Raw genomic sequence first — 24,252 nt, 5'->3', positions numbered from 1 at the left:
TTTGACTTTTGCTATGAGTTCGATCCTGTTTGCCTTACATTTCCAAGGACTGAATTTGTCTAGACGGTAGCACACTTATCCAGAGGCTGAATATCATTCGACTACAAAAAGTCAAAGTGTTGTCCAATTAAAAAAATGTCGATTCATTATTACCAAAAAGTAGAGAAAATTTCGGCCATTTTTTAATGGCTATAGATCATCAAAAACCTCGATTTAAAGTTGACATGTAGTATACTTCATGTTTACGAATGTTCTCTGAAATGCCAAGTATAAGGCAATCCAAATATACAGTCAACACAGGCTCATAATATGCCTATTCCCAGTTAATTTCCAATAGTTGACTGAGAATTTTTATTCGTATTAAGTCAACGGATAGTTAACAGTGTGCTACCTTGAGTATTTGCTTTTTAAAGTATCGATTTTTCACATTCTGTCAAAACCAAAGTGCGTATAAATACTTTGAACAAATTAGTCTTCTAAAACGCAGCCTGAAGATATAACGGCTTGTCTGATTCATGTAGCCATCACTAAATGACATATATTCATGTACAAAAGTTATTAAAATTATGTAAATGGAATATTCTCCATAAACTGGACTACTTTCTTGATACCACTCACAAACGATTTCTGCGTGAAATTGGTGTAATGAAAAAATGGGAGTTTGAAACAACTCATTTTAAAACACTGAAAAATTTACAAAGCATAGTTTGAAAAAAAAATAATATTACGAATTGAGGTATTTTGAAAAACTGTGGAAATTTTTCGACACAAAGTGATTTCCTTTCACAAGAAATACACCAAGTATATCTTTCTCGTTTTCGAACACCCATGTTATAGAACTTCTCTTATTATCGAGCCGTTCTACTGAATGCGTCGTTTTGGTTTTGTTTTCCACCAAATTCTGTAGAGAGACATATCAAAGAAGCTCATAAAAAAATGTCCCGATACCATTGTTAACCACGATACTTCTCCAACCAATTATTTGTCTTCACAAATGTTTATTAATATTTTTTATATACCTGACAGCTTAACATCATCAATATTGTCATTATAGTTACAAAATCTAATTACAACGAAGTTACAGTATCAAACATTCGTTATACTGAGCGATTTCTTTGAAGTTTTCTGTCGCTTTATCAGCAGATAGGCACGCAAAGTCACATTTTAGGTCTGGACTTTAATTTCCGAAAACAAGGTTTCTATATGAATTATAGCATCTGATGCGTACTCTGCAAAATTAGACAAGTTATCTTTTCAGAAATGGCAGTAAAGACTTAAAATGTGACTGTAATGCGATATAATGTGACTTCAGTTGCCTATGTGTTGGTAAAGCGTCGGGGATCCTCAAGAAAATCACCCGGAATACACGAAATAGAGTGAGGGCCCAACTCCCAAATTGACAAAGTGCGAACAGACCATTACATGGGATATCGAAATTCCCAGAAGTCAAAGCTCCGAATGTCCAAAAATTTCGAATGGTCAAAACTCTGAACCTGAACAAGCTCAATATATGCCGTGAGCGTTTATATGTTTGAAGATTAGTAACGTTTTGACTTTTACCCACTTAGGATTAACCGTTCGGGGTTTCGACCATTCAGGCTTTTAACTATTCGGAGCATCAAAATTCTGTGTAATGGTATCTCTGAACTTTAACTATTCGGAACTCTGACCTCTCACCCAGACAAATGAACCAACCACGCATCTAGATACTCAAATCAGTGTTCTCCACCTCCACTTCGTCGGCGTTACCGGGAATGCCTCGCTTTTTACCAGCCTTGACGACGGGTCGGTCAGCTGTCATCATCCTGTTGTGGTGAGCCTGATGAACGGTCTCCAGGTAGTATCGCCTCCACAGCATTGCCTTGGTCTCAGTATCGCTGGTCCAGCTCTGCCAGTCGCCACGACTAATGGAGCCGGCGGATTTCGCCTCGGCTTCGTTGACCACTCGGTGGATCCAGTTCGCCCAATCACCAGCTCTGTCGGCTACGCGATCCAGCCATTTTCCCCAGTCCCTGATCTCGGTCGACTCAACTTCGGGGGGATGATCGCGGAGGAACTCAGCCTCTGAGCCGTGCAGCGCGCTCTTCAGCCAGGCGGCTGCCTTACCGGAAAAGACGTCGATCACGTCCTTCAGGTTCTCCGTGAGCGCGTCCGGGCTCTCGAGCGTCACAAGTCGTGACAGTTTCTCGTACAGCGCCCTCTGTATGCGATTTTGAACCATGTCTGTCTCGTCACCCTCCGGTGCCTCGGTTACCATGTCGAAGACCGCCTGGATCAGTCGGCCGAAGGTCACGAAGGGCAGTTCCGTCTCGAACAACTTGCCGTCGCCAATGCCCTCGATGGCCTGCAGCAGCCCGACTTCTTTCAGCTTTTGCTCTTCCTCCGCCTCCTTCTGCTTCTTCTTCGCCTCCTCCTCGGCGGCTTCCTTCCGCTTCTTCTCCTCCTCCTCGGCGGCTTCCTTCCGCTTTTTCTCCTCCTCCTCGGCAGCTTCCTTCCGCTTACGTTCCTCCTCCGCTTCTTCTTCCTCCTGCTGCTTCTTCTTTTTCAACTTTTCATCTTCTTCCTCTTGTTCCTTCCTTGCCTTCTCGGCTGCTTCTTCCAGCTCCTTCTTCTTCCTTCTGTCCTCTTCCTCCTCAGCCGCCACTCTAGCCTTCTCCTCCTCTTCTTTTTTCTTCCTCTCCTCCTCTTCCTGCTCTTTCTCCTTCTGTTCCTGCTTTATCTTGGCCTCTGCTTCCAGTCTCGCCTTTTCTTCGGCTGCTTCTTTTTCTGCTGCCACCTGCGCGCTGTTGTCTTTTGTGTCCACGGCTTCATCTGTCATTTTGTCCTTCTTGCCTTCCTCTTCCCCCTTGACGGTCTGCGTACCGGTGTCCTCGCTTGGACCCTTATCGGTTATGTCTTCCGTGCCATCTTTCCCCTTTTTCTGGTCCTCATCCTCCGCCTTGTCTTCCGCTTCTGATTCTTCCTCTTCTTTCTCTGCCTCCCCCGTCATTGGCTTTTCCTCCTCCTTCTCATCGTCCATATCCTCCGCAGCTGCAGCTTTCTCTTCTTCAGCCCGAGCTTTTTCCTCCTCAAGTTCCTTTCTATGCTCTTCGGCGACCTCGAAGAGCACGCCGGATATCCAGCAGGCGATTATATCAGCTAAAAACCTCATCTGCTGGGACTTTAGGTCCTCCTGTTGGCCCTGCGGCGTGTATTCCAGGACAAAACTCAGTCGGCGGAGAATTACGCTCGCTATATCCTCGAACTCCTCGACTGGAATTGGGCATTTCCATTTCAAAATACTCCTCACGAACCGCTCGGCCATCAAATACTGGTGCATCACAGCCTCTCTGTCCAACGGCGACTGACACTTGAAATTTTTCGGCTTTTCCCGGCATTTTTTTCGCAAAATTTTACCCGCGTTCTTTTGATCTTTGTGACGCTCTTTTTCACGGAAATAGTGCTCGGCTTGTCTGTGAGAAAATTTAAAGGAAAAGTTTTATAAGCGGATTCAAGTCAGAATTTTCTATTTACATGTGAAAGCGTTTACGTTCTTTTGAATCATTTCACGACCATTAGCTAGTTTTTCTATGTCTCTTACTCGTAGTTGTTTTTTCTGTAAATTGTCCTGACTTTATTTGCACGCTATTTGTTGTGAATGCTTATATTTCGTTCTACAACTTTCGACTCTTTCGTAACGATTGAAAAAGAGTCATAACATTAAAATATACGAAAAAATGCTATCCTGAAACATTTTTACATGAAAACAAACGATAAATATTTAATTGTCAAATGATTTTGTTTCTGTAAAATAATTCCAATAATTGCCAGATTCACGCAATAGTATTTAACGAAGAGTTCATTATATGTATGAAGAGAAATTTCAATAAAGATTACTCGGGTGTGAGGCAGGAACTCCCTTCGACCGACTTGATGAGATTGCTGATCATCTCAGGTGGCAGGCTCTCCCCTCGTTCCATTAGGGTGCCAACAACCAATCGCCTGGCCGGTTGAGCCAATTCGTTGATCCGATCCGAAATTGGGCGTACTCTTCGCATAACGGTCTTCCCCAAACACTCCATCGGGCACTTCCGGCTAAAAAACAACCGTCAGCTTCTTTGATTAAAATCGCGTCTATAATTGTAAGTTAGGCGGGTTCTGATTTATTCTTAACTGCATAAATTTATAGACCTTACGAGAATACAAAGAAAAAAAGGTTGAGAGAAAAAATATTCGAAAGCTATTACTGAAATCACTAAAATTGAAATCAATTGAAACAATACTAAATTTTATAGACAATTATGAAACAATTCATTGCGAAAACTTGAATAGTTGGTAATTTGTGCATGACTATGAATTATTATATGTATAATACATCACTTGTCTCGTGTAAAATAGTATTACGTTGACTCTAAATTTCAATCAGTGAAAACTTACTGATTTCTAATTATGAGGAAATTGTGGAAAAAACCAGTGCATATACAATGACGATTCACTAATGTTTAACTGACTTCCAGCGTACCTATGTAAATTGATACTTTCCAGTAGTAGGTATACTTGTAACTGGGAGTATTCACTGATTCAAATTTGGAGAGTTTCGTCTAACTGTAGTATTGAATCGTGGGTGATATTGATCTTAGTTTCCCTATCAATCGCGTTATAAAAAAATACATGCATAACCATTCTAAATCTCAATCAATAAACTTTTGACCTTGATTAGAGAAATATTTTAACCCTTTTAGAATTTCATCCCAACGAATTTGTGGGGGATAGATTTTCAAAAAAAATTAGTTTAAACGGAATAACGATGCGATGTCTTTCAAGTTGTGATAACAACTAAAATGGCCATTTCAATGTTACGTCTCAGATGGTTTTTCCATGTTACGGATGATATGTTTTTTTAGAAATTCAGCTCGGTTAATTTCATCCTCACTGCTCAAACTTTGATTCAAACATTGTTTGGCCCAACTGACCAAAATATTTCGAGACCTAATGTTTATACATAGCTTGATATACGATATTCGTAAATCACGATTTTACCTGGGGGTGGCCAACATGTCTACGTATTCCTTCTTTGACAGGCAATGCCGCGGGACGATTTCAAGTTTGGGAAGATTGCAGGGTGGAGAATAAATCATGACAGCCATAGTTTTTTGGCTCTTCGAGGTTCTCGCCATTTTATTACGACAACAGTCAGCTTCGGACTTGACAATCTGTTGGGAATTGCAAGAATTCTTTTGCTTTGCAAGCATCATTTTCGTTTCGGATTAACTTACAGTTGGTTTGCGAGCATGTTTTTCACAACGGGGTGACTTGCCGCTGTTAGAATTTTTACTTTTTCCCGTGGCCTTTGGTCTTCCCGCCGTTTCGTCTTTCCTTCCAGACTCGATGTCACCTGCAACCGGAGTCGCCTTTTTCACATCGTCGGGTTCATCTTCGTTCTCCTCCATTTCTTCGTTATTATTTGAATGTGATTTGGTTTGAATTTAGTTGCCAGAACGAGGGTTTTAATCGGTAAAATTTGTTCGAAAAATAATTAAAAATACGTCATATTGAAGATTATTACACTGATAATTTTACGTCAGTTAAGCTCGTCCAAAACTATTTTTTTTTCCACTGCTCTGATGTTGTCGAGGTTTGTATTAAAAAGAAGATAGTCATTTGTTTACTGGTATTTGGTTTTCTTCAAATGCGTGCCCAACAGATTAATTCATCCCATATTCATTAGCATTCGGTAAAATCATGGTGAAAATAAACTAATCACTAGTAACATCTAGCGGATTATTTGACAACTTGTACTCGGTAAGTGCGACCCCTACTGTTACCGACGCGCTGCGTATCGGGTGTCGCGCGTCGTGAGTCTCGTGAGGCGCTTACAGCACCAAAAAATAGTTCCTTCACATTAATGTATAAAAGTTGGCCTCGGAAGAGGTAATAAACTATCCGCTAAAGGACTGCGATTTCTTGTTGAAACATGTCTGACGTAAAGATAAATGTTGAGTATTGGTAAGTTGACTGTGTGAAATCAGTCGCAATGTTGATTGATGTAGGTAAAAAAAACATAACCTGTCTCGGTAACGTAACCTAAGATTCCTAGGTACTTCGCGTTTGTCTTAATTCAAGCGACGATGCAACAAATTTTTTGTACCAACTTGCGCTAAATTTTGTTAGCTTTTTTAGTATTATGCCGTTCCGTATCGGTTGAACCTTATGTGGGACAAGATTTGTCTGCTTTTTTGCACGGAATCATGCATAGAAACAAAATCATTTCTGTGATCAGATCCAGCGGATTGAGACAAATACCAGTTACTTTTTGAGAAGCGGGGTACTTTCAGCTCGCGTCCTTTTAGCGTTAATCTTAAAAAGTATGCGAAATCAAATACGTATATGTTAGTTGAGTTTTTTGTATTTGTTTTCGGTTCAGAAGTTCGAATTGAGCTCGCTGCAAAATCGAAAGTAATTAAAAAGTTAGGAAATGGCTTGAAGATTTTTCAGTTAGAATTAATTTAGAAACGTTCACGAGAATTGGAAAGATTATTTTCATCTAAGCACAGTTTGATTATAATTGTGATTAAGTCACTGATAAGAAATCTTGAAAAATCCACAGCGGTTCTTGCGGGCATAGAAAGCAATTCTTGGAGATGGCAGACGCAATTCGCAAGGATGTTCCCACCGCGGAAGTGTCCGGGAGCGAAGGAAGACAAGGTTTGATAGTTTTGGAATATTTTTATGCGTCTCATTCGTTTTAAATGAGAATTACTTCATTTAATTTTACGTCCTTTCCCTTTCTTCAGCTTCGTTCGAAGTCCAGGTGAACGGTGAGCTGGTATACTCCAAACTTCAGACCATGGCTTTTCCCGACTATGAGGCCGTCGCTGATCTCGCGAAAGAAGTTTCCCAGGGTCAACCAGCGCGGAAAATCAAAAAGGAGCAGCCCATAGACTGTGTCATATCTTAAAATAGCAACATAAGCGAAAGCGAGAGAGATAGAGAGAGAATGAGAGAGAGAGAGAGAGAGAGACCGAGAGTCTTATTACTTACAAGTCCTTATTGTTATTTATTTATATAAAAACCTTAGAATATTATTACTGTATAAAGTTTCTGACCGATTTCAAATTAATCCAACATCAATCGCGCGTGTTTCATTGATAAGCAATCTGGTCACCGATTCTTATCACTTCGTTTCCGCCACACTCTCTGCTCAAGTAAATACCGAATCTCATTTTACCATGAAATTCTTCCGCCAACGTTCTCAACGGTTCCACAGTTTTTTTCCCGGTGTTTTGATCGACGCAGATCATCTGGCACCTCGTACACTGGCCGTCGACCTGTTCAGCAATTATTGGTTACTCAAGCGCAAGAAATCATTATTTGATTTACCAGGAATCTGAATTCATCCTCACCCGGAACATCGTCTTCCCGATTTTTATGCTCGTCCATTTCATCTCATCGAATGGTTCGCAGCCATCCACGACTATGTTGCCCCTGAATCTGTCCAAAATTGTGTCCTTATCGCACTCGGAATCCGGGGTAATTTTCTCCGCCAGCCACCGAATGCTCGCTTGGTTTATCAACAAGTACTGAGCTTGACTCGAGAAGGATATGTCCGGTCCATTTTTCACTGAAAATTTGCGTAATTTAAGGCTTACGGATATAACTTCCATATTATTTTTCTTCTTTTCCGTTCATCTTTGTACCTTTTGCCTCGCTGTTTTGTTTGACTAGTCTAAGCCCGGGACGACCTAAACTTAAACTTAGCCACTCCGAAACGTCAGATCCACAATCTGTCCCTTCCACTCTATGACCGCATATTTTACTCCGACAAACAGCCCCTGCAGGCCTTGGGTCGTTCACTGCGATCTTCAAAGGGACTTTTATCGAAGGCATGCCTAAAACATAGAAATTCCATTAATAATGAAACGCTGGGATATTCGATCGTATATAATAACGATTCGGAAATATACAAACCGATTTTAAATTGTCAATAAATCGAAGTAAATGTCCTAATTTATAATCAGTTAAGGGTAATTGCGAAAGTTTTATCAATTTTTATACAATACACAAGATTCAAGACTACCCACGTTTTTATGGATTTATTTTTTTCTATGAAACGTCACTAAAATGCAGTAAATAATATCTAATTAGAACAAGCATAATCCAAAACGACCGAATTTCTGACGAGTGTAAAATTTTACTCAACTCGACTGCCCATCCTGTTATAGAGACATCAGAAAACATTTATTAACGTGAAGATAACAATTTTCGAAAAAAAGTTAATGATAAAATGCTGAAATTTGTTTGATACTCTCTGTGAATATACAGGATTACAGAATATGGACGTTTGCATGACTGTTGAGAAATTAAAAAATCCAACGCGAATGAGTATCATTTTTCAGTAACCAAGCTATCCTAAACTATGAGGTCAATTGCTTCACTAGTTCCCTTGAATCTTGGGTTCTTTTTTTGTTTCAACAGCTTACCAGGATAGTTGAGTTCCAAAACATTGTCAGCCCGCCTTATAACGGGCCTTATCAAGCAGAGTTTGACCTCCTGTTTCTGTGTCAAACAGACGCCCGAAGCTGTCGTGATCATCCATTCTCTGTCGTAATTCAATCCCCTGTTCCCAATGACCCACGATTCCGGAATTTCATACGCCGCACAAGACTTGACTGGGTATATATATAGTCTCCTCAGCTTGCACTTCGCCCCCTTTTCATCCCTGCCATCCTCTTCCTCTTCCCCATCTTCCTCCAGAACAATTCGAGCATCCGTCGAAATTCCGTCGCCGTTTCTGACCACGTTCTCAAAATACCCTTCATCCAAGTCGTGCTGATCAGAGCTTGGACGAATCGTCGCAAGATCGCTAGTCGAAGAACCATCGCCGTGTCTAATCCTGACTTTCATCCTGTGCGCCCCCCACCAGTCGGGGACTTTCTCAACTTCCGGTCCATGTAGGAAGCACTTCTTTACCAACTCGATTAACGATGTGACTTCCGACATGGTCGACATGTAGCCGAAGGAAACCCTGATTCCACCTGTCGGTTTACCCTTCACCAGGTCTCTCTCATCCCCGCAGACGTGTCCGGCGCTGAAGTGTTCCTTCAGCTCCTCGTTCGAGAGTTTCAGGTGCCTCTGGCAGGCACCTGGGTTACAGAAGCATCCGGTTCTCACGTGGATCTTGTGAAGATTAGACATGTTCAGGAACTCGACGAAACCCACGGTCTCACCGTTCGGTCGAAGCAGGTTGAAGGTCACGACACCACCTTGAGCCCTCGCGTCCTCGTAAGCTGTGTCTGAGTACAATTTCGCTATCGGCGATCCGTTCGAGTGGTGCATCACAAGCAGAGAATCGTGCAGGCACTTGGCTAGGCCGAATACGTGCTGGGATATTTTCTGCATAGGAATTTTTTCGAGGACTTCGAAACCGTGTCGCAGTGACGCTATCGAGAGGAACGGCAGCGTTCCGTCTTCAAACCTGGAAACACAAAGAAAAACGTATCGTCAGTTTACTTTCTTACTCTTAGAAGAATATAAGTATACTTATGATACAGGTTTATCTTTTTATTTGGCGTCCAGCATTTTAAGTTATTAGCTATTAGAATTTTTTCAAAATTCGCATCACCTGCGGCTTACGGAAAATCGTTGTTCGTATCACGTAGTTTCAGTAATTTTCACAATAGTTTTATATAACTGCAACGGTGTCATTTAGTTTATTACCTTATATCACAGATATAAACGTTACACGGAATAGTTTCCTTTCAGTGAGCTTCCTCTCTAACCAATGGAGTTCCGGCTAATTATTTATAGATTTTCTATTGCAGGTCACGGTGTTAGCCATGGAACAAAAAATTCATCGGTTGGTAGTAGCTTCCGAATTTTGTTAATCGGGGAATCTCTCTTCTCTCATCGAATTTTCTTAACATCGTACAGTTTTTGTCCCAAAAAGATATCAAAGATATTTTTCAAACCACGACGAAATTTTAAGAAAATTTGCCGATCCTTCAAGTATCATCAATACGTTTGAATAATTACTTTTACTGGCATGCTGAACATTAAAAATGGACTAGAATGCTCAGATATTATACGAAAATCGACATGTACAGCTAGTTTGCGAAAGTTATACAAATAAGTCCGCGTTTCGTTTGAGTTTTTATAACCGTAACGTCAAGATTCAATCATTTTTGAACACTTATTGATTTCATTCTCATCGATTTTCACCGGAAATTTACAACGAGTTATGTCACTGGGGGCGGCTGAGAATAATTGATTGTTGAGTTACGAATTCCCAAAATTTAAGTAATTTTTCAGCTGCCTCGTACTCGGTTTTACCCCCCTTAACGAAAAATGGCAATCACCTTTCATGGAGAACGGGTCTCTTGGAGTGAAACATGTCGGAGCTGAGGCTGATCTCTACGGTTCCACCGCCGTAATAAACCTTCCTAAGAACACCAGCCGACGAGTTCCTGACTAAAAGAGCTCCAATTCCGGTCGGGTATCCGAAAATTTTGTAAAACGACAGGCAAACAAAATCTGGTTTGAATTTGGCGAGGTCGAGATCGTTCGTGGCAACGTAGGAAGCAGCGTCGAGCATGGTGAACCACTCAGATCGTCGATCATCGACGAGATAATCGAGCGCGTTTTCCTCGGTGGTAATCTTCACCCATTCCAGAGGGTATTTCAACCCGGAGAAATTACATTGAGCCGGGTAAACGAAGAGGGAGTTTAACTTCCGGGTCTCCACCTCCGGCTCTGTCCTCCGACTCCTTTCACCGTGAAATATTTTAAAGGCCTCCTCGTGCCCTAGGCAGAAAACCTCCGCTCCTCTCTCCGCCACCACTTCCCTCATTCCCAAAACGGAAGTGTGATTATCCTGCAGGTACACGAACTTTCCGCATCCTCCGCCTTGGATCTCGTCGTATTTAGAAAACGCGAAACTCTCGGACACGAGCTTCAACGACGCTGTTGCGCTCGATGTGAATATCACGCTGTACTCGTCACAGCTCGTGTGAAAGTGATCCAGGATCCTGAAATGGATAACGAAACTATCAGAAAAAGTAAATAATGAAAAGGGTTATTATTATAATTATATACAGGATTTAAGAATTTAGATTATATAAACATTTTTACTTTTCTTCTCTCTCTGTAATGTCTGACCATCATAGTTAAACAGTGTTAATATTCTCAAGGGGGTAAATTGGATAGAAGCTATTTATGACAAGTTCTAATAAGAAGAATTGTAACACTGAATGTTAAATATATTTCGGATAAAAGAAAAAAGAAAATCGCAAAAAAAAAAAAAACGCATAGATCATGGGCGAAAAAATTTTCTCATCACTCTGGTCTGTTTTTCAGAAATATTTCTCTAAAAATTATAACAAAATGACGTTGTGAATAATGTCCGTGAACGTTTTACAAAATAACCTGTAAGGAGTTCACGTATGGTAAACATTTTCACAAGGCTAGAGCCGAGTTCAGGTGATAGTTTATTATGCGATCCGCATGTCCATCATATTTCCACAGTGACACGAAATATGTGTGGGGTACTCCGCGTCAAATTGAACGGTCAGTTTCTCTGACCCATTTTTATCCGATTGCCCTTTCACATAATCAAAGTACATATTGAAGGGATGAACTTTGAATGTTTTCAGATTTTTTCGACATAGGGTTTCTTTACGACAACTCATTCAATAAATTGATTTCAACAATTTTTTGATTTTTCGCTCCTACGTAGCTTAAAACCTGGACGACATGTGAAAAAAGTTCCTTCACATAAAATTTAGGTTCTCTAGTGAACTTATCAGGAGTATTTTTTCGAATTTTTCATACCCCGTTTCACTGTAGTTTTGACACAAAATGCGCGGAAATTACTCGTAACTGAAAAGTGCTCCAATCAAATGGGCTACAATTTATACACAGCGTGCCTTCTTCGATGCGAAACAAATATTCACACAGTGGCGAGAATTCGGTTCGAACTTCGCGGCGCGGCAATTAATTTGCTTACCCTGCGCGTGGCGCTGCTGCGCACTTGAGCGCGATCTTCAATTGTTGCGCTTGTTGTTTATAACCTGAATTGACGACTTTTTCTCGAGGGGTATAGTTCGGTCTATCATTTATCACGATTCCTGACATGATCCGTGAGTTCCTTAGCATATTCATCCAAGGTAAGAATTCAAGCATGTGTCGCGTATCGTAATACCGACTGTGTAACTTTCATTATTCATAACGCCATACTACAGTACCTACGTATGCATGAGAAATTTCACAGTTCCATGCAAACTATTACTTGCAACTTTTGAACGACTTTTTCGCCTGCTACGAAACTTACATACAATCTTTAGTATTGAAAAAGACATGCTGCGTAAAAATGTCAGCCAATTCGATCAGAGCACTATTTCGTTACGGAAGATTTTCGAAGATTTTTCACAAAAACTATACTTTAACGGGGCGCGAAAAATCGCACAAAGTTATTTTTAGAAATCTCATACAAAGATGCGAAGTTTTTGCATAAGAACTTTCTCCATATGTCATCTGAATCTCAAGCTATCTTGACTTGAAAACTTGAGAAATCGTCAAAAGCTGATTATTCGACTGGCTGTGGTAACAAAATACTTGGTCAGTAAAATCTGAAAAAATTCATATTTGATGCTTTTAATACGAACTTCAAGTAAGTAATAAGGCGAAAACGTCTAAAGTAGTCGGGGAAAAAATCTCGTTTTTTCGTTCGATTTGACGTGGAATCCCCCGTATTCAGCGCGTACCTGAATCTGATCTGGTCAATAATGTCCAGGGTCAGTTTGCTGGCGGATCCAAGTGAGTGTGGATTTCCATAAAGGTTGGAGGAGAGATCGTCGGCGACGTTTTTGATTTGGGTTTTGGAGTAAAGAGTAGCGCCGGCATGATCGAGGTAGCAGTTATCTGAAAATTAAAAAGGCTCGATTAATTTGCTCTGCGCGCAAAGCAAATAAGTAGAAATGATTTGAAGAACAATGTAAACAGATCGTCACTACAACGGATGATTATCGCACATATCATCGTGTTTGATTAGATTGCGTTGTTTGGAATTTATACTGCGTATTGACAAATGTCCCCGCGATTAAGTTGGATAACCTCTGATCAATCCATTCTGCTTTCGATTGCGGAAGACCGATACTCGTGTAAATAAACTGATCACTTATCAAATATCTTACAAACACATGATTATTTCAGAGATTATTTGACCACCAGCTGAGTCGATATCGTAGGTACTTAATTGATATTCCGGACAAAGTAAACTGTATGAATTTTTTCATTTTTCAATTTTATTACGAGATGTTTCTTTGAGCGTTATCGAATTATTATATTCGTATGCCATGGCGATTCTCTTTGAAAATACTTGAATTATAAACAAAAACTGAGACATCGATGCTTCGTTTCAAATTGATAAAAAATTAAAAAATACATAATTTCATGATATTTCACCGAAATTTGTTATTTCAACAAACTATAATATCAAATTGGCCCTGAAAACCAAATTAAATCTGTTTTCGCGAGCTTATAGAAAGTTGTCATAGAGTGAAATCGAACGATTCTATTAGATTTTCAACCATGTCAAAGTGATTTGAAACGAAGCATCGATACCTCAGCTTTCATTTGTAATTCTGGGATTTTTCTATCTCTATAATTTGACAGAGATCTTCGTAACTCACGAATGTGATAATTTCACTACTACTCGATGTAAAAATATCTTCTAATAAGATTACCAAAAATTATCGAGTTCTGGCCAATCAACCTCCTCAAGATATTAAACCTAATTGGGAACAGCTGCCTACCTTTGAGCCGGTCGAATTCGGTCTTCAAATATTCTACCGTCTCCCGATCGTAAACTTGGGCGTAACATTTTTCACGATTTTCTTCAGCCATGCCTCTCGGATCGGTGCAAATTGTTGGACAGCAGGCTCTTCGTTGTTTGCTAATGTCGTTTTGACACTTGGTCGTTTTTTCCCAGGTTATATAAGGCAAACCTTGTTACCAGTTGTTTTGACGGTTGAGCGATCTTTCGCCGGACGAAGTAATGATCGATGATAACGGTAATTACGATCACGAATCAGTGTTTGCTTTTGAGTTACACGGTTTTCTTCGTAGCATTTTCGTTGCGTACGTCTGTGACGAGAAATCTAAACCTTAAGTCGAAGAACTGCTTGCACTCACTGCACGTCTATGCTTCTTGAGTGAGATTCTTCATCTGCACCCCACGTGTAACGAGTTTCACTTTTTATTATACCTGAAATACGGTTTGGCACTGCTTTCGGCCGTTGCTGCTGCTACTGCTGCACTGAACATTGTTTTAGTTCCCCGTACAAATGCTGCAACGAATGCGCGCAGTATCGGAGACAAACAACTTATGCACAAATCCATCGCGCTTTGATAGCGATTTTTCACTTATCTAATTCAGGTTCATGTTTTTGTTTCTTTGTCATTTTTAACCCATCCGATACAGGCTCAAGCTATTATCGTTGTTGGAGTCATTATTGAACGTCTTAATATATCTCGATTCAATGTATCTTACCAATCACTCAAATGCCAGGGCGGAATAAACTTTAAGAATTATGTATTAGCCGTGCTGTCCGTTAAATAATATCTAAACCGTTGATACGAGTTTGACGAAATAATGGCGTATAAATAACGATGGCACCCCTTCTCGATGAAGGGAAAAAAGGATAAAAAATGTAAATTTGAATGAGGAAAGTTGTTCAAAGACAATGTTATTATTCTGCTCATTTTTCATGTACAAAATTGAAGTGATTGTTCAATATATAATGAATCGTAGAGATAATTCGAAGAAGAGATTTGAAAGAGGCTGCAAGTACCATTTTTTCGCAAAAATATTTTTTTTAGAAAGCATCATAGGCTGAGGCCCATTTTTTGCAGTGAGAATTTTAATTTTTAATTTCATTTTGAAATTACACTCACAGCTCTTTTTAATTATTTTCCTCATTCCTTTTCGAAATGGATTTTGTTATTTTTAGTCGAAGGAGATGATATTTCGAAACATGAGGTTTCGTGATTAATTCAAGCATTTGGAAACAGATTCATGTTACACAGAGTGACCTGCAACGAATTCGTTCAAAAACAAGATTAATTGTGATAATTTTGTAAAATAATATGAATCATACGCTGTCGCATTAAAACAATGATACTGTAACTCAGTTCTCACAAGATTAAGTACCTATAATCAGGCGTTATTAATTGTATTTGTATTAAAAAGCAAATAACAAGCCAATTCATTTTAACAAACAAATTCCTTTGTATAAAATTCATATTCTTCAAAAAAAGAAACGACCTTACGTCCGTCGTACCGCCACATTTCTTCCCTATTTTTTTACTGCTTGCTAACTCCACCACATTCCTGATAGTAATCTTATAGTCTATTTCCCGCCCTTCTATTCCCATCCAGCCTCACGCTAATCGCTATCGCCCTTACTCGGCTAATTCTATTCCCCACTATTCTGAATTCTCGCACCTTTCTTGCATTGCGCTCGTTGTATCAGGCACAGGTATATTCCAACTTTCAAGTACACTTCAATTCCAACGGTCGTCTAATCAACTTCCGTTCGTACGTCCAGCCAACTCAACTTCTAATTTCAAATCCCAATTTCTTCTGTTTTAAAATACACTTCGTTCACACATTTACGCTCCTCACTAGATCAATAAATCGCCTAAACATTAAATTGAGCTTGTCCCATCTCATTTATTGCCACTTTCTCCTTATAAGAGACGAGAACGCATCCAAAGAAACCCAAAACAACACAATCGCTCGTCAAAATGAATCCCTCCGTCCCGTAACATCGAATAAGGATGAATTTTGAAAACTAAGGTCACGAAACAATCCGCGAAATGTTACAAGTCTGTGAGTGAGGGAATTTAAAATTGCCGCATTTATCAACTGTGCAGTATCGATTTGTTGTGCAAACCGTGAGGTGGCGTTCTCTAGTGATAAAGCTTAAAATGACCTCGTATGCACATTTATATAAAAATTCACCAAACTTCACATCACTATTATAAGAACGTTGCGATAGCCATAATGGAAATGAATAAATTAATTCAAGCTTTTGATTCAAATTTTCAACTGACGATCAGCGAGTGACTATTTTTCTACGTATCATTTATAATCGGAATATTATAAGACGCCCAGTTGATTCTATACCGAAATATGTTATCGTTAGTGATGGAGGTCAGTTACTGTATTAAATACCGGTAATCAATCAGTTGGAAAAATTATCGATATAAACATAAAACGATCTCTACCGAAGTGTCGATTACGGAGACGTGTTAACGACTGTGGCTGCAGTTCGTCCGAAGAAGTGAACCACCATGCGTTGAATTAAATATGAATGCCGTTAGGGGGAAATTTTTTCTTGTGAAACATGTTCACGAACTCTGTTGGATAGATAACCGTTCAAAGGTTATCGCTGTATCTGAGCGTGCAGTAAACCGTGTAACAAGTCAATACGGAGTAGAAACATTATCAAAATATCAGTTCCCACAATCGTGTTTAGTCTTCGAAATTTTTTTATCCTACCTGAAGGTAATATTGCGTTTGAAACGAATAAAATTTTAGAGATTTTCATGAATTTATCGTATTGAGTTGCACGATTCTTGGCACTGATCCATGACACATTCAGCACAATGTGTATGATTTTGAAAACTGCGGGTGATTTGCATAAATTCACGAAATTATCACCGAGAAATTTAGTTCAGTCGATCGGTTGTAAAACTTCACATTCTCAATCAGAATTTTATGTTTAATGGGTTTTCTAACGGATTTGTTCAATGATCATTGTTATTCATTCATATTTTCTTTTTTTTTTTTGGAGATTGGAAACAAATACTATCATCGCGATTATCTGAAATTATAAACTCTGATTTTAAACAAAAGTGCAGTATATACGAAATCAGTTTTGAAATGTGGAGGTATATAAAAAATCTTTTTCCCCCCAACGATTTTTTAAATTCGCTTTAACGTTCCTGCAATTTTGGGACATTAGATTTTGTCAATCCTTCCAACTAGGCACACCAAGAAAAAGTGGGTAAATACAGGAGCTCGTTTCATTCTATATAAATAATTGATTGATTCAAGTAAACGTTTGCTTCTTATTTGCAATTGAAGTATAAGTTTCATTTCAAATTAATTTTCCTCACGACGTGGATGAATGTACGAAACCAATTAATCACTACTAAGATTATCACTAGTACACGATTTCATATTTACTTTTCCGTATAGAATATACACGAAGAACAAATTTGCTCAAAGTATTTTTTATCCGTAAATTATCGATCAACAACTTCGAAAAAAAAACGTGTAAACTTTTCACTGAGGAAACAAGAGATTCAGACCAAAAATTCACCTTTAAACGTTACATACAAATACTGTATAAAAAAAAAAAAAATTCCTTCTATCTATAAGCCACTACTACTAACGGACTAATTATAAGTGAAGGCCGCTAAAACTTTATGACCGTGTCGTCCCCTTTTTTGTTCGTGGTACGATGATTATTGTTTTAAAAAAAAGCTCATTAAAGATGCGCGTGTATTATACCGTGAGTTTTTCTAACAGTGGAACGATCTTTGTGCCTGCGATAGGCAACCGGAGATTCAGCGCATGGTCAGGTTGAGCACCGTATCCTGCCACCTCATTATCGCGACAAATAACTGTATTCGATGACAGTCCTACTTTGAACTGCCACATTATTGTCTTAGGTGAAAGTCCGAATTGAATTTTTCACCATTTTCAACAATTCCTAATATTCAGGTATTTACTTACCTACTTTCAGAAACAACGTTTGACGTTTAGGATGGCCGTGGCGGGATGCGGTGCTCAACCTTGACATGAGCTGTAACTCTGGTTGCCTGCCTCAGGCGCACGGAGCCTTCCGCAGTTAGAAATGCGCAGGGTATGCATATATGAACACGTATATCGATTAAACTTGTATCTTTTTTAGCATCCTTGGCTAGTTTCGAGTCGTGGTTGGTATATGATAAATAGAAAAAGGCGAAAAATAAAACTCACGACTAACCATGTCGGTATAATGTACAACTCGTTGCGCCGCGGTAGCCGGCGAGCATTCATGCGTGCATGTTTGTGTGCACGTCGGGTAACGAGGCAGCGAAAAACGTGTGCAGGGGTCTCTGTTCATCGACGCGATGACGAGGCAAACTAAAAGCCCGTGTAAGGTATATAAAAATGCGGTGCAAGCTGAAGTATTCTGGATTTTTTTTAATTAAAAATTGGTAACGCAACCGTAAAATTAATTTGAAAGAATGGATACAGTGTAAAATGCAAATATCACGGATTGTGATGACAAATTTATTACAGATCGAGACCTTCTTGTCATTGTTACACGTGTTCCAATCCAGATTTCTTGAATTATCGATAAACTACAAAATTTTATAAGTCGAAAAGGAACGATTTTTTTGTTTGGATTTTTTCTTAGTTATAAATTACTACAAAATGTTCTTCACGTGTTTCAAAAATCTACTTCTCAGATTTTGTCTAAATCCTATCATACCTTTTTTTTTAATTTCATGGTTCATGGCAATTTTCGTTTTTAAGTGGTCTACATTGCCGATTTCTTTTATGCACGGGGTTCTAAAAAACCGTATAGAAACGAAAAATTGATTAAATGAAAACTGAAAGAGTGAAACTGACGTTAATTGAGTTGAATGAGGTAGAAACAGTATTTCAACAGATTTTTCTACATCACACTATTATACCTTTTTTATGAATATATTGCAATACATATCCAATTTCAATCATTATACCTTTTTTTCAACTGGATTCAACAAACTCTGGAACTTAAATTTTTGCTGATCTTTTGAATTAACAGAGAAAACAAATCGTGTAAAATAAATACAAGCGAAAATTCTCACATACTGTTGCTTTGTTTCAAAATATGTTTATCTTGCTAGAAATTGATGTCACGTGATTTGTACAGATTTTTAACGAAAGAAAAAACGAGCCATTCTTTAGTGAAAATCGACCAACTATACGAATTTGTCGTTAAAAAAAGTTACTCCATAATAACACTCATCTCAGATTATTAACTATATACGAAGAAACAATCTGTGGATTTTATCAAACGTAGCTAACCGAATGTTTCTTTGATTCAAAAAAATATCACTTGATTTAACAACGACGTAAACAATAATTTACGTTGTTGAATGAACCGACATTTATCTGACGATGTATCAACAAAACATTTACTTTGTTATACCTATTTAACCGTGATATTCATTAAATTTAACTAATTTTTTCGTTGAACTCCATCTGTAGAACTCAATTCCGTTATTCATTCGGAACGTCCTTGAGACTTGAGACTTTTTCGTACGGATTGTACACCTGGTACATCTTTTATCAGATTGCGAAATTTCGCCACCTGCATCCCTGCTCCGGGGTCTAACCGACCTTTGCGAATAGTTGCCAGGTACCCGGCGTGTTAGCTTCGGTCTTGTAAACAGCAAACGACGAAAGCTTGTCGGATGTTGAGGGAGCAGCGATGTGGAGAATTCGAGGGCCCGGACCCCCTTCTTTGCTTGCTAGCATGTTCACCTGTCAGCTCTTACACTCCACGTGTGCAAAGCTCTACCCTCGACTTCTCCGAGGTAACTGCACGAAGTGTCCGACTAAATTCCTTCTCTTGTGAAAATGTTCCGAGCATCCGAAAGGAGTGTGATTTAATTGGGATACGAATTTAGTGAAAAATTTATCGACGGCCAATTTCGTTTCTTGACTTATACAATTACTATAATGCCTTTGTAGCGATACGTAATTTTAAAATTTGTAAATCTTGTATCGTTAGATTTCACAACGCGATTGGAATGAATATTACGAACTTCAAACCGTATACGCTTTTTCAGATTCTATTGACCTTGGAAAAATGTGTAATATAAAAGCGTTATTGAAGCTCAACAGCTTAAAAGCTGTTATAATGGTTGGAAACCGGTTTCGCCATTCACCAATTCTTACAACTCTTCGCCAATTTCGAAAGTTGTTTAGTTTATCACCCTTTGTGAACCGATGTTCCAAGTAATTTTTCAGAGGCTTTTATGTATTTGTGTTTCGTTTTATCATATGGAAAATCTCGAGTAACAATTCGATGAGGAATGATAGCAAGTACAGTTTAAATCTCGAAATTTCCGAAAGACATTCTTCTAGAAGTTGAGATGTATGAACGATCATGGATAAAATGTCTAGTAGTTCCAACCACATACTTTTGAGAACAACTATACGAAAAAGATGAGATAAGTTATTTTAACAAATTCACATGAATTCGTAATCAAACACGTAACAATACTCTTTCATAACTTTTTTAGAACTGATGTACGATTTTTGACGAGTAAAAGAAAATGCAAATAACAAAACTAATTCGTATTTTCGGAGTAATTCCGTAACGCTGGATAGCTGACAAAAACTCCTACAAAGTGACAATTAATATCTCTGAAGGTAAACTATATTGACCGAGGACGTTTCGTTTTGAAAATCTGTTTCAAAAAATCCTTCGAGACCTTCAGAATTCCTTTACATTTTCATGGTTCTGCAGGTTCAGTTCCATTTTCTGCCACCTCTCACTACCCCTCAAATACACACCGATCTAAAACGACATATAATCGGTACTAAGAGGTGACGGGTAGGGGTAGGAAAAAATAAATAAATAAAAAATGAGCAAGCTCTTGGAAGTCCCGTGGAAATCACTGGAAGCCCGGACCAGTCCACGGCGAGTGTGAAGCATACCTTGATGTTTCATCTGTCGGAGAGACGATGCATCGACTCGTCGGCAATGTGCTTGCAGCGGGTACCGAAGTGCCAGCTCTGCGGCCGCTAGTAACGAGGATTATTTTCGGTATCTCGAGTACGAGGCATTGTTAGGCTGGCCTCTCCTATTTTGGCAATGATCGGCGCATCCGGAGGCACAAGATCAGTCTCAACGTTGCGATGCACTTTAACCTACGCGGAATCGATACCGCGACTTTCAACGTCTCGCTCTCACATTTTCGGTCCGTACATTAGGACAGCTTTCGCTCTTTATCGCCCCATTTACGCGGACCAACAATTTTATTTTATTTTTTCAGAATCGTTGAAAACTTTTTTTGCCGCTCTGATCTCGGCTTTTTTCCTTGACCCATATTTTCCTGGACAATGAAAGGTTGTTGCTAAAAATGTACCAATTCTCTTACCCAACACGTTTGTTAGTTTTTAAACTATTCGAGACTTGTTCATCGGTAGGGTTTCCAATGGATTTTTAAGACGATTGGAAACTTCGATTCTTGAAATCTGTCCTGTTGCCGATATATGAGCCACAACAGTTCGCATATCATTTTGGAAAATAAGACGATTCTGGTTGTCGTATTTTTTTTTATCGTTTTGCTATAGTTGAGTGACTCATTCTTGACCATTCTTTCAATCGACCAGCAAACAGATTTACAAATATAACGAAATGTGGTTGCAGTGAGTTTTCTGTTCAAGAATTGATGGCGGAAATGGAATGATTTAGAAAAAAATGAAGCATAAATGTTGCAACCACGAGGCAAAGTGATGGTGAGTCTCCCGCGACGTACTCGCAGCAGGATCCTTTTAGAGAATTACGAAGTTATCGGTAAAGCTTACTGCGCCGAAGACGACGACGTCTTCCGACCTCCAACCCTGCAGCGTTGTATTCAATAACGTCCAATAAATGTTCCCTTGTACCCGCTCTTCGTATCCTCCATTAGCTGTTTCTCACAGCGTGTCGTATCTCGTCCGTTTATTATGAGTGAGAAATTATTTCATTTTAGTTACGATCCCCATTGCATATAAATTATCAGTTTCACAATCAGTGCAAAAGTTAATTACAATGCATTTTTCATTTTTAAAAATACGGGCCGATGGAATAAAGTTTGTTAAGGATTATTAATCCCCAATGACTGGGTGAAAGGTAGTTATAAAAAAAAAAAAATAAGAAAATTTGAAATAAGCTCCGGCAGCATTATTTCCGTCAATTATAGCAAACACGAGTGAAAAATGATCCCTACTTTGTGATAGAAATGAATCTGGAAAAATTCAAGTAGTTCTAGTTAAGAATAAATCACAATTTAAAAAGTGGTTTTATAATGACGAGGTTCAGAATGATTAAACTCTGGTGTTGTTATCCGATTTTAATGTTCCTGCGCTTATTTTGATCACCATAGAGATCACTCGAAGATAATTTCAGAAATAGTTATCCCCAGCGTGGATAAAAGAAAAGTTTTTCAGGTAGGGTACAACGAATCTTCGTCAACAATTACATTTACGCATTGTAACTACGTTGTAATGTAGGCCATCTTAAAAGAAAGGTTCAGTAAGCAGAACGTGTGTAAAACATTAGAATAGAATCGTATCAGATTCACCAGAGTTTGATATTTTTAAATGTCTTTATCACGAAAACTCTTCCAACATTACCTATTTCATTTTTATTACTTGGTTGAAGCGGTGTTCCAATCACGTTCACCATCGTCGGAGCAAATAACATTCCTGATGATTATTGAAACGATTTTTTCTCGGTTCCTAAGTTTTGATCCAGACATTCGGTCCCTTTCAATCTTCAAATAGTGTCTCGAATTTCACTGGAAACCTCAATAACTAACGGAGTTAGTAAACATGAAGAGCAACGTTGAGACTAGTTGAACCCCGGCCTTAATCCACGTCGGAATTTTCGGTCACTGGGATAATCTTTTCATGAACCATTCACCCAAAGACACAGTACCGAAATTTGGAAAGGTGACAAATGTGACGGAACAGTAGATGCAGAGGATGGAAAAAGGCAAGCACTCAAACACATCCAGTACGGAACAAGGTACAAAGGAGTCGAGGAGAAGACTGGAGTTGGGGTTGGCGTTGGGATATTGCTCTTGGTGGTCATCCGTCCGTCCCGTAAATATCTCTTTGTCGTTATTACACGAGAGATGCACAAGCACAGACGCAATGCGCCATCATCGGTTACTCACACCTTCGAACCACAGGAATATTATAGACACGTGGACTTGAATCCAAAAAGGTAAGGTATTAATACGTTCATTGGCCTGGATGCCGATCGACGAGCATCAAAGACCCGGATTCTCTCAGCCGCAATGAAATTGCCAAGTGACTACGTATCGGGCCGCTTCCCTCCGTTACGAGCTCTTTCGCACACTCGTTAGTATCTGTACACATCGAGCCACGTAGTGTTTTGCTCTGGAGTCACGTTAATCCAATCCTGATATCGGAGTGATCGCAAGAATCGATAGATTTCGACTAATTCCTCGGTGATTTTTGGTCTTCCTAATTTCGTATCAAGACCGAGTGCTCAGTGATTTGGAATCAAGTGTACAGGACTTCAAATCTCGTCTACTTAGCATCAAATCACTTCAGACGATTTTCACAAATTAATAAAAATGTGTCGATTGCCATCATTCCGATTACATTGAATTCCGCTCGTTTTCCAAAGCCTGTAATACCCGGATTTGACCTTCTGTAAAAGACAAATTCAAAGAGCAGAATATAATTGAAGTAGTAAACAAAAACTTTTACTGTAGCAATGAAACAATCGAGTAAAAAAAGTTTGGCGAACCGTCGACGTAGTTCCATTCAATACGGCTAAAATTTTGTTTTCGTCGGAACATTTTGTAGCGTTCCGGACGCGTGACGTATCGATGTCACGTATATCTACGTGATCAGAATGCGTTTCGACATGATCCCGGAGTGATCAAGTGTGGGTGAACATACAGCCACACGAGCCCGACGGCAGGAGAGGAAGGAACCCGTCGGATAAACGCGGCAGCGAGGATCAGGCTGGCAAATTGAATTGTGGCCGTACGTCAGACGCGACGTTCGAAACTCAGGCCATGGCCGCAGGATGATTCGAGATCCATCCTGTCGACGTGTTGCCTATTGTATCATAAAACCTGCGACTACACGGGGTAATTTTTAAACGTCTATCAATTTCCAGGCACCGATCCATTCCCTGATCGCACGGTAACTTCTCTCCATGGTTGTACCGAGAGGAAGCTGCGAAACTGAACAGAATGAGCGTAACAACGGCACATGGGTGATTTTTGTGGGATATTCGTGCAGGCTAGCCGTCGTAAGTTTCAGCTATCAACTTGGCTCTGGGAGGTTATGCAGGTGCGCGAATTTTTTTGGTATCAAGTCAAGTAGCCAAGCTACGGAATGCCAACGACATGTCTACGACCACCAGATACCAGATGTCGAAACACACGAACAACAACGTACCAGAATTTTGTCAT

The 24,252-nt window shown here is 39.4% G+C and overlaps 3 protein-coding genes across 7 annotated transcripts; 1 reads left to right on the top strand and 2 right to left on the bottom strand.

Moving 5' to 3' along the window:
* Window positions 1–755: 755 nt before the first annotated feature.
* Window positions 756–6,822, bottom strand: LOC107224540 (golgin subfamily A member 6-like protein 22). 2 transcript variants are annotated; one of them, XM_046736805.1, is made up of 4 exons: window positions 5,256–5,828; window positions 5,020–5,192; window positions 3,877–4,074; window positions 756–3,452 (listed from the first exon to the last, which is right to left on the bottom strand). In XM_046736805.1, exons 1-4 carry the CDS (start codon window positions 5,427–5,429, stop codon window positions 1,703–1,705), a joined length of 2,295 nt encoding a protein of 764 aa, XP_046592761.1. In that variant the 5' UTR covers window positions 5,430–5,828; the 3' UTR covers window positions 756–1,702. The 2 variants fall into 2 exon arrangements, with proteins under 2 accessions (XP_046592761.1, XP_046592762.1); XM_046736806.1 differs by lacking the exons at window positions 5,020–5,192; window positions 5,256–5,828 and adding an exon at window positions 6,740–6,822.
* LOC107224544 (migration and invasion enhancer 1) lies at window positions 5,822–7,079 on the top strand. 2 transcript variants are annotated; one of them, XM_046736807.1, is made up of 3 exons: window positions 5,822–5,910; window positions 6,587–6,684; window positions 6,774–7,079. In XM_046736807.1, the coding sequence occupies exons 1-3, from the start codon at window positions 5,885–5,887 to the stop codon at window positions 6,935–6,937; spliced, it is 288 nt and encodes a 95-aa protein (XP_046592763.1). In that variant the 5' UTR covers window positions 5,822–5,884; the 3' UTR covers window positions 6,938–7,079. The 2 variants fall into 2 exon arrangements, with proteins under 2 accessions (XP_046592763.1, XP_015520129.1); XM_015664643.2 differs by having other exon boundaries at window positions 5,824–5,985.
* On the bottom strand, window positions 7,010–16,229 carry LOC107224545 (molybdenum cofactor sulfurase 2). 3 transcript variants are annotated; one of them, XM_046736804.1, is made up of 8 exons: window positions 16,211–16,229; window positions 13,788–14,462; window positions 12,639–12,894; window positions 10,335–11,003; window positions 8,460–9,454; window positions 7,677–7,868; window positions 7,383–7,600; window positions 7,010–7,307 (listed from the first exon to the last, which is right to left on the bottom strand). In XM_046736804.1, exons 2-8 carry the CDS (start codon window positions 13,876–13,878, stop codon window positions 7,122–7,124), a joined length of 2,607 nt encoding a protein of 868 aa, XP_046592760.1. In that variant the 5' UTR covers window positions 13,879–14,462; window positions 16,211–16,229; the 3' UTR covers window positions 7,010–7,121. The 3 variants fall into 3 exon arrangements, with proteins under 3 accessions (XP_046592760.1, XP_046592759.1, XP_015520130.2); XM_046736803.1 differs by lacking the exon at window positions 16,211–16,229 and having other exon boundaries at window positions 13,788–14,851; XM_015664644.2 differs by lacking the exon at window positions 16,211–16,229 and having other exon boundaries at window positions 12,738–12,894; window positions 13,788–14,609.
* Between the last annotated feature and the right edge of the window lie 8,023 nt (window positions 16,230–24,252).

This window comes from Neodiprion lecontei, chromosome 4, assembly GCF_021901455.1.
Source record: "Neodiprion lecontei isolate iyNeoLeco1 chromosome 4, iyNeoLeco1.1, whole genome shotgun sequence".
In the NCBI taxonomy this organism is placed as follows: Eukaryota; Metazoa; Arthropoda; class Insecta; order Hymenoptera; family Diprionidae; genus Neodiprion; species Neodiprion lecontei.
This window is presented reverse-complemented; position numbering and strand designations above follow the sequence as displayed.

Coding starts and splice junctions, on each gene's coding strand:
- LOC107224540 (XM_046736805.1), bottom strand. CDS start 5,429: ATGGAGGAGAACGAAGATGAACCCGACGATGTGAAAAAGGCGACTCCG. Junction 5,193..5,255: donor AACATGCTCGCAAACCAACT/GTAAGTTAATCC, acceptor AATTCCCAACAG/ATTGTCAAGTCCGAAGCTGA. Junction 4,075..5,019: donor GACATGTTGGCCACCCCCAG/GTAAAATCGTGA, acceptor GTTGTTTTTTAG/CCGGAAGTGCCCGATGGAGT.
- LOC107224544 (XM_015664643.2), top strand. CDS start 5,954: ATGTCTGACGTAAAGATAAATGTTGAGTATTG. Junction 5,986..6,586: donor AAGATAAATGTTGAGTATTG/GTAAGTTGACTG, acceptor AAAAATCCACAG/CGGTTCTTGCGGGCATAGAA. Junction 6,685..6,773: donor CGGGAGCGAAGGAAGACAAG/GTTTGATAGTTT, acceptor CCCTTTCTTCAG/CTTCGTTCGAAGTCCAGGTG.
- LOC107224545 (XM_046736804.1), bottom strand. CDS start 13,878: ATGGCTGAAGAAAATCGTGAAAAATGTTACGCCCAAGTTTACGATCGG. Junction 9,455..10,334: donor AGACCCGTTCTCCATGAAAG/GTGATTGCCATT, acceptor TTGTGTTTCCAG/GTTTGAAGACGGAACGCTGC. Junction 7,601..7,676: donor ACAAAACAGCGAGGCAAAAG/GTACAAAGATGA, acceptor GCAAATTTTCAG/TGAAAAATGGACCGGACATA.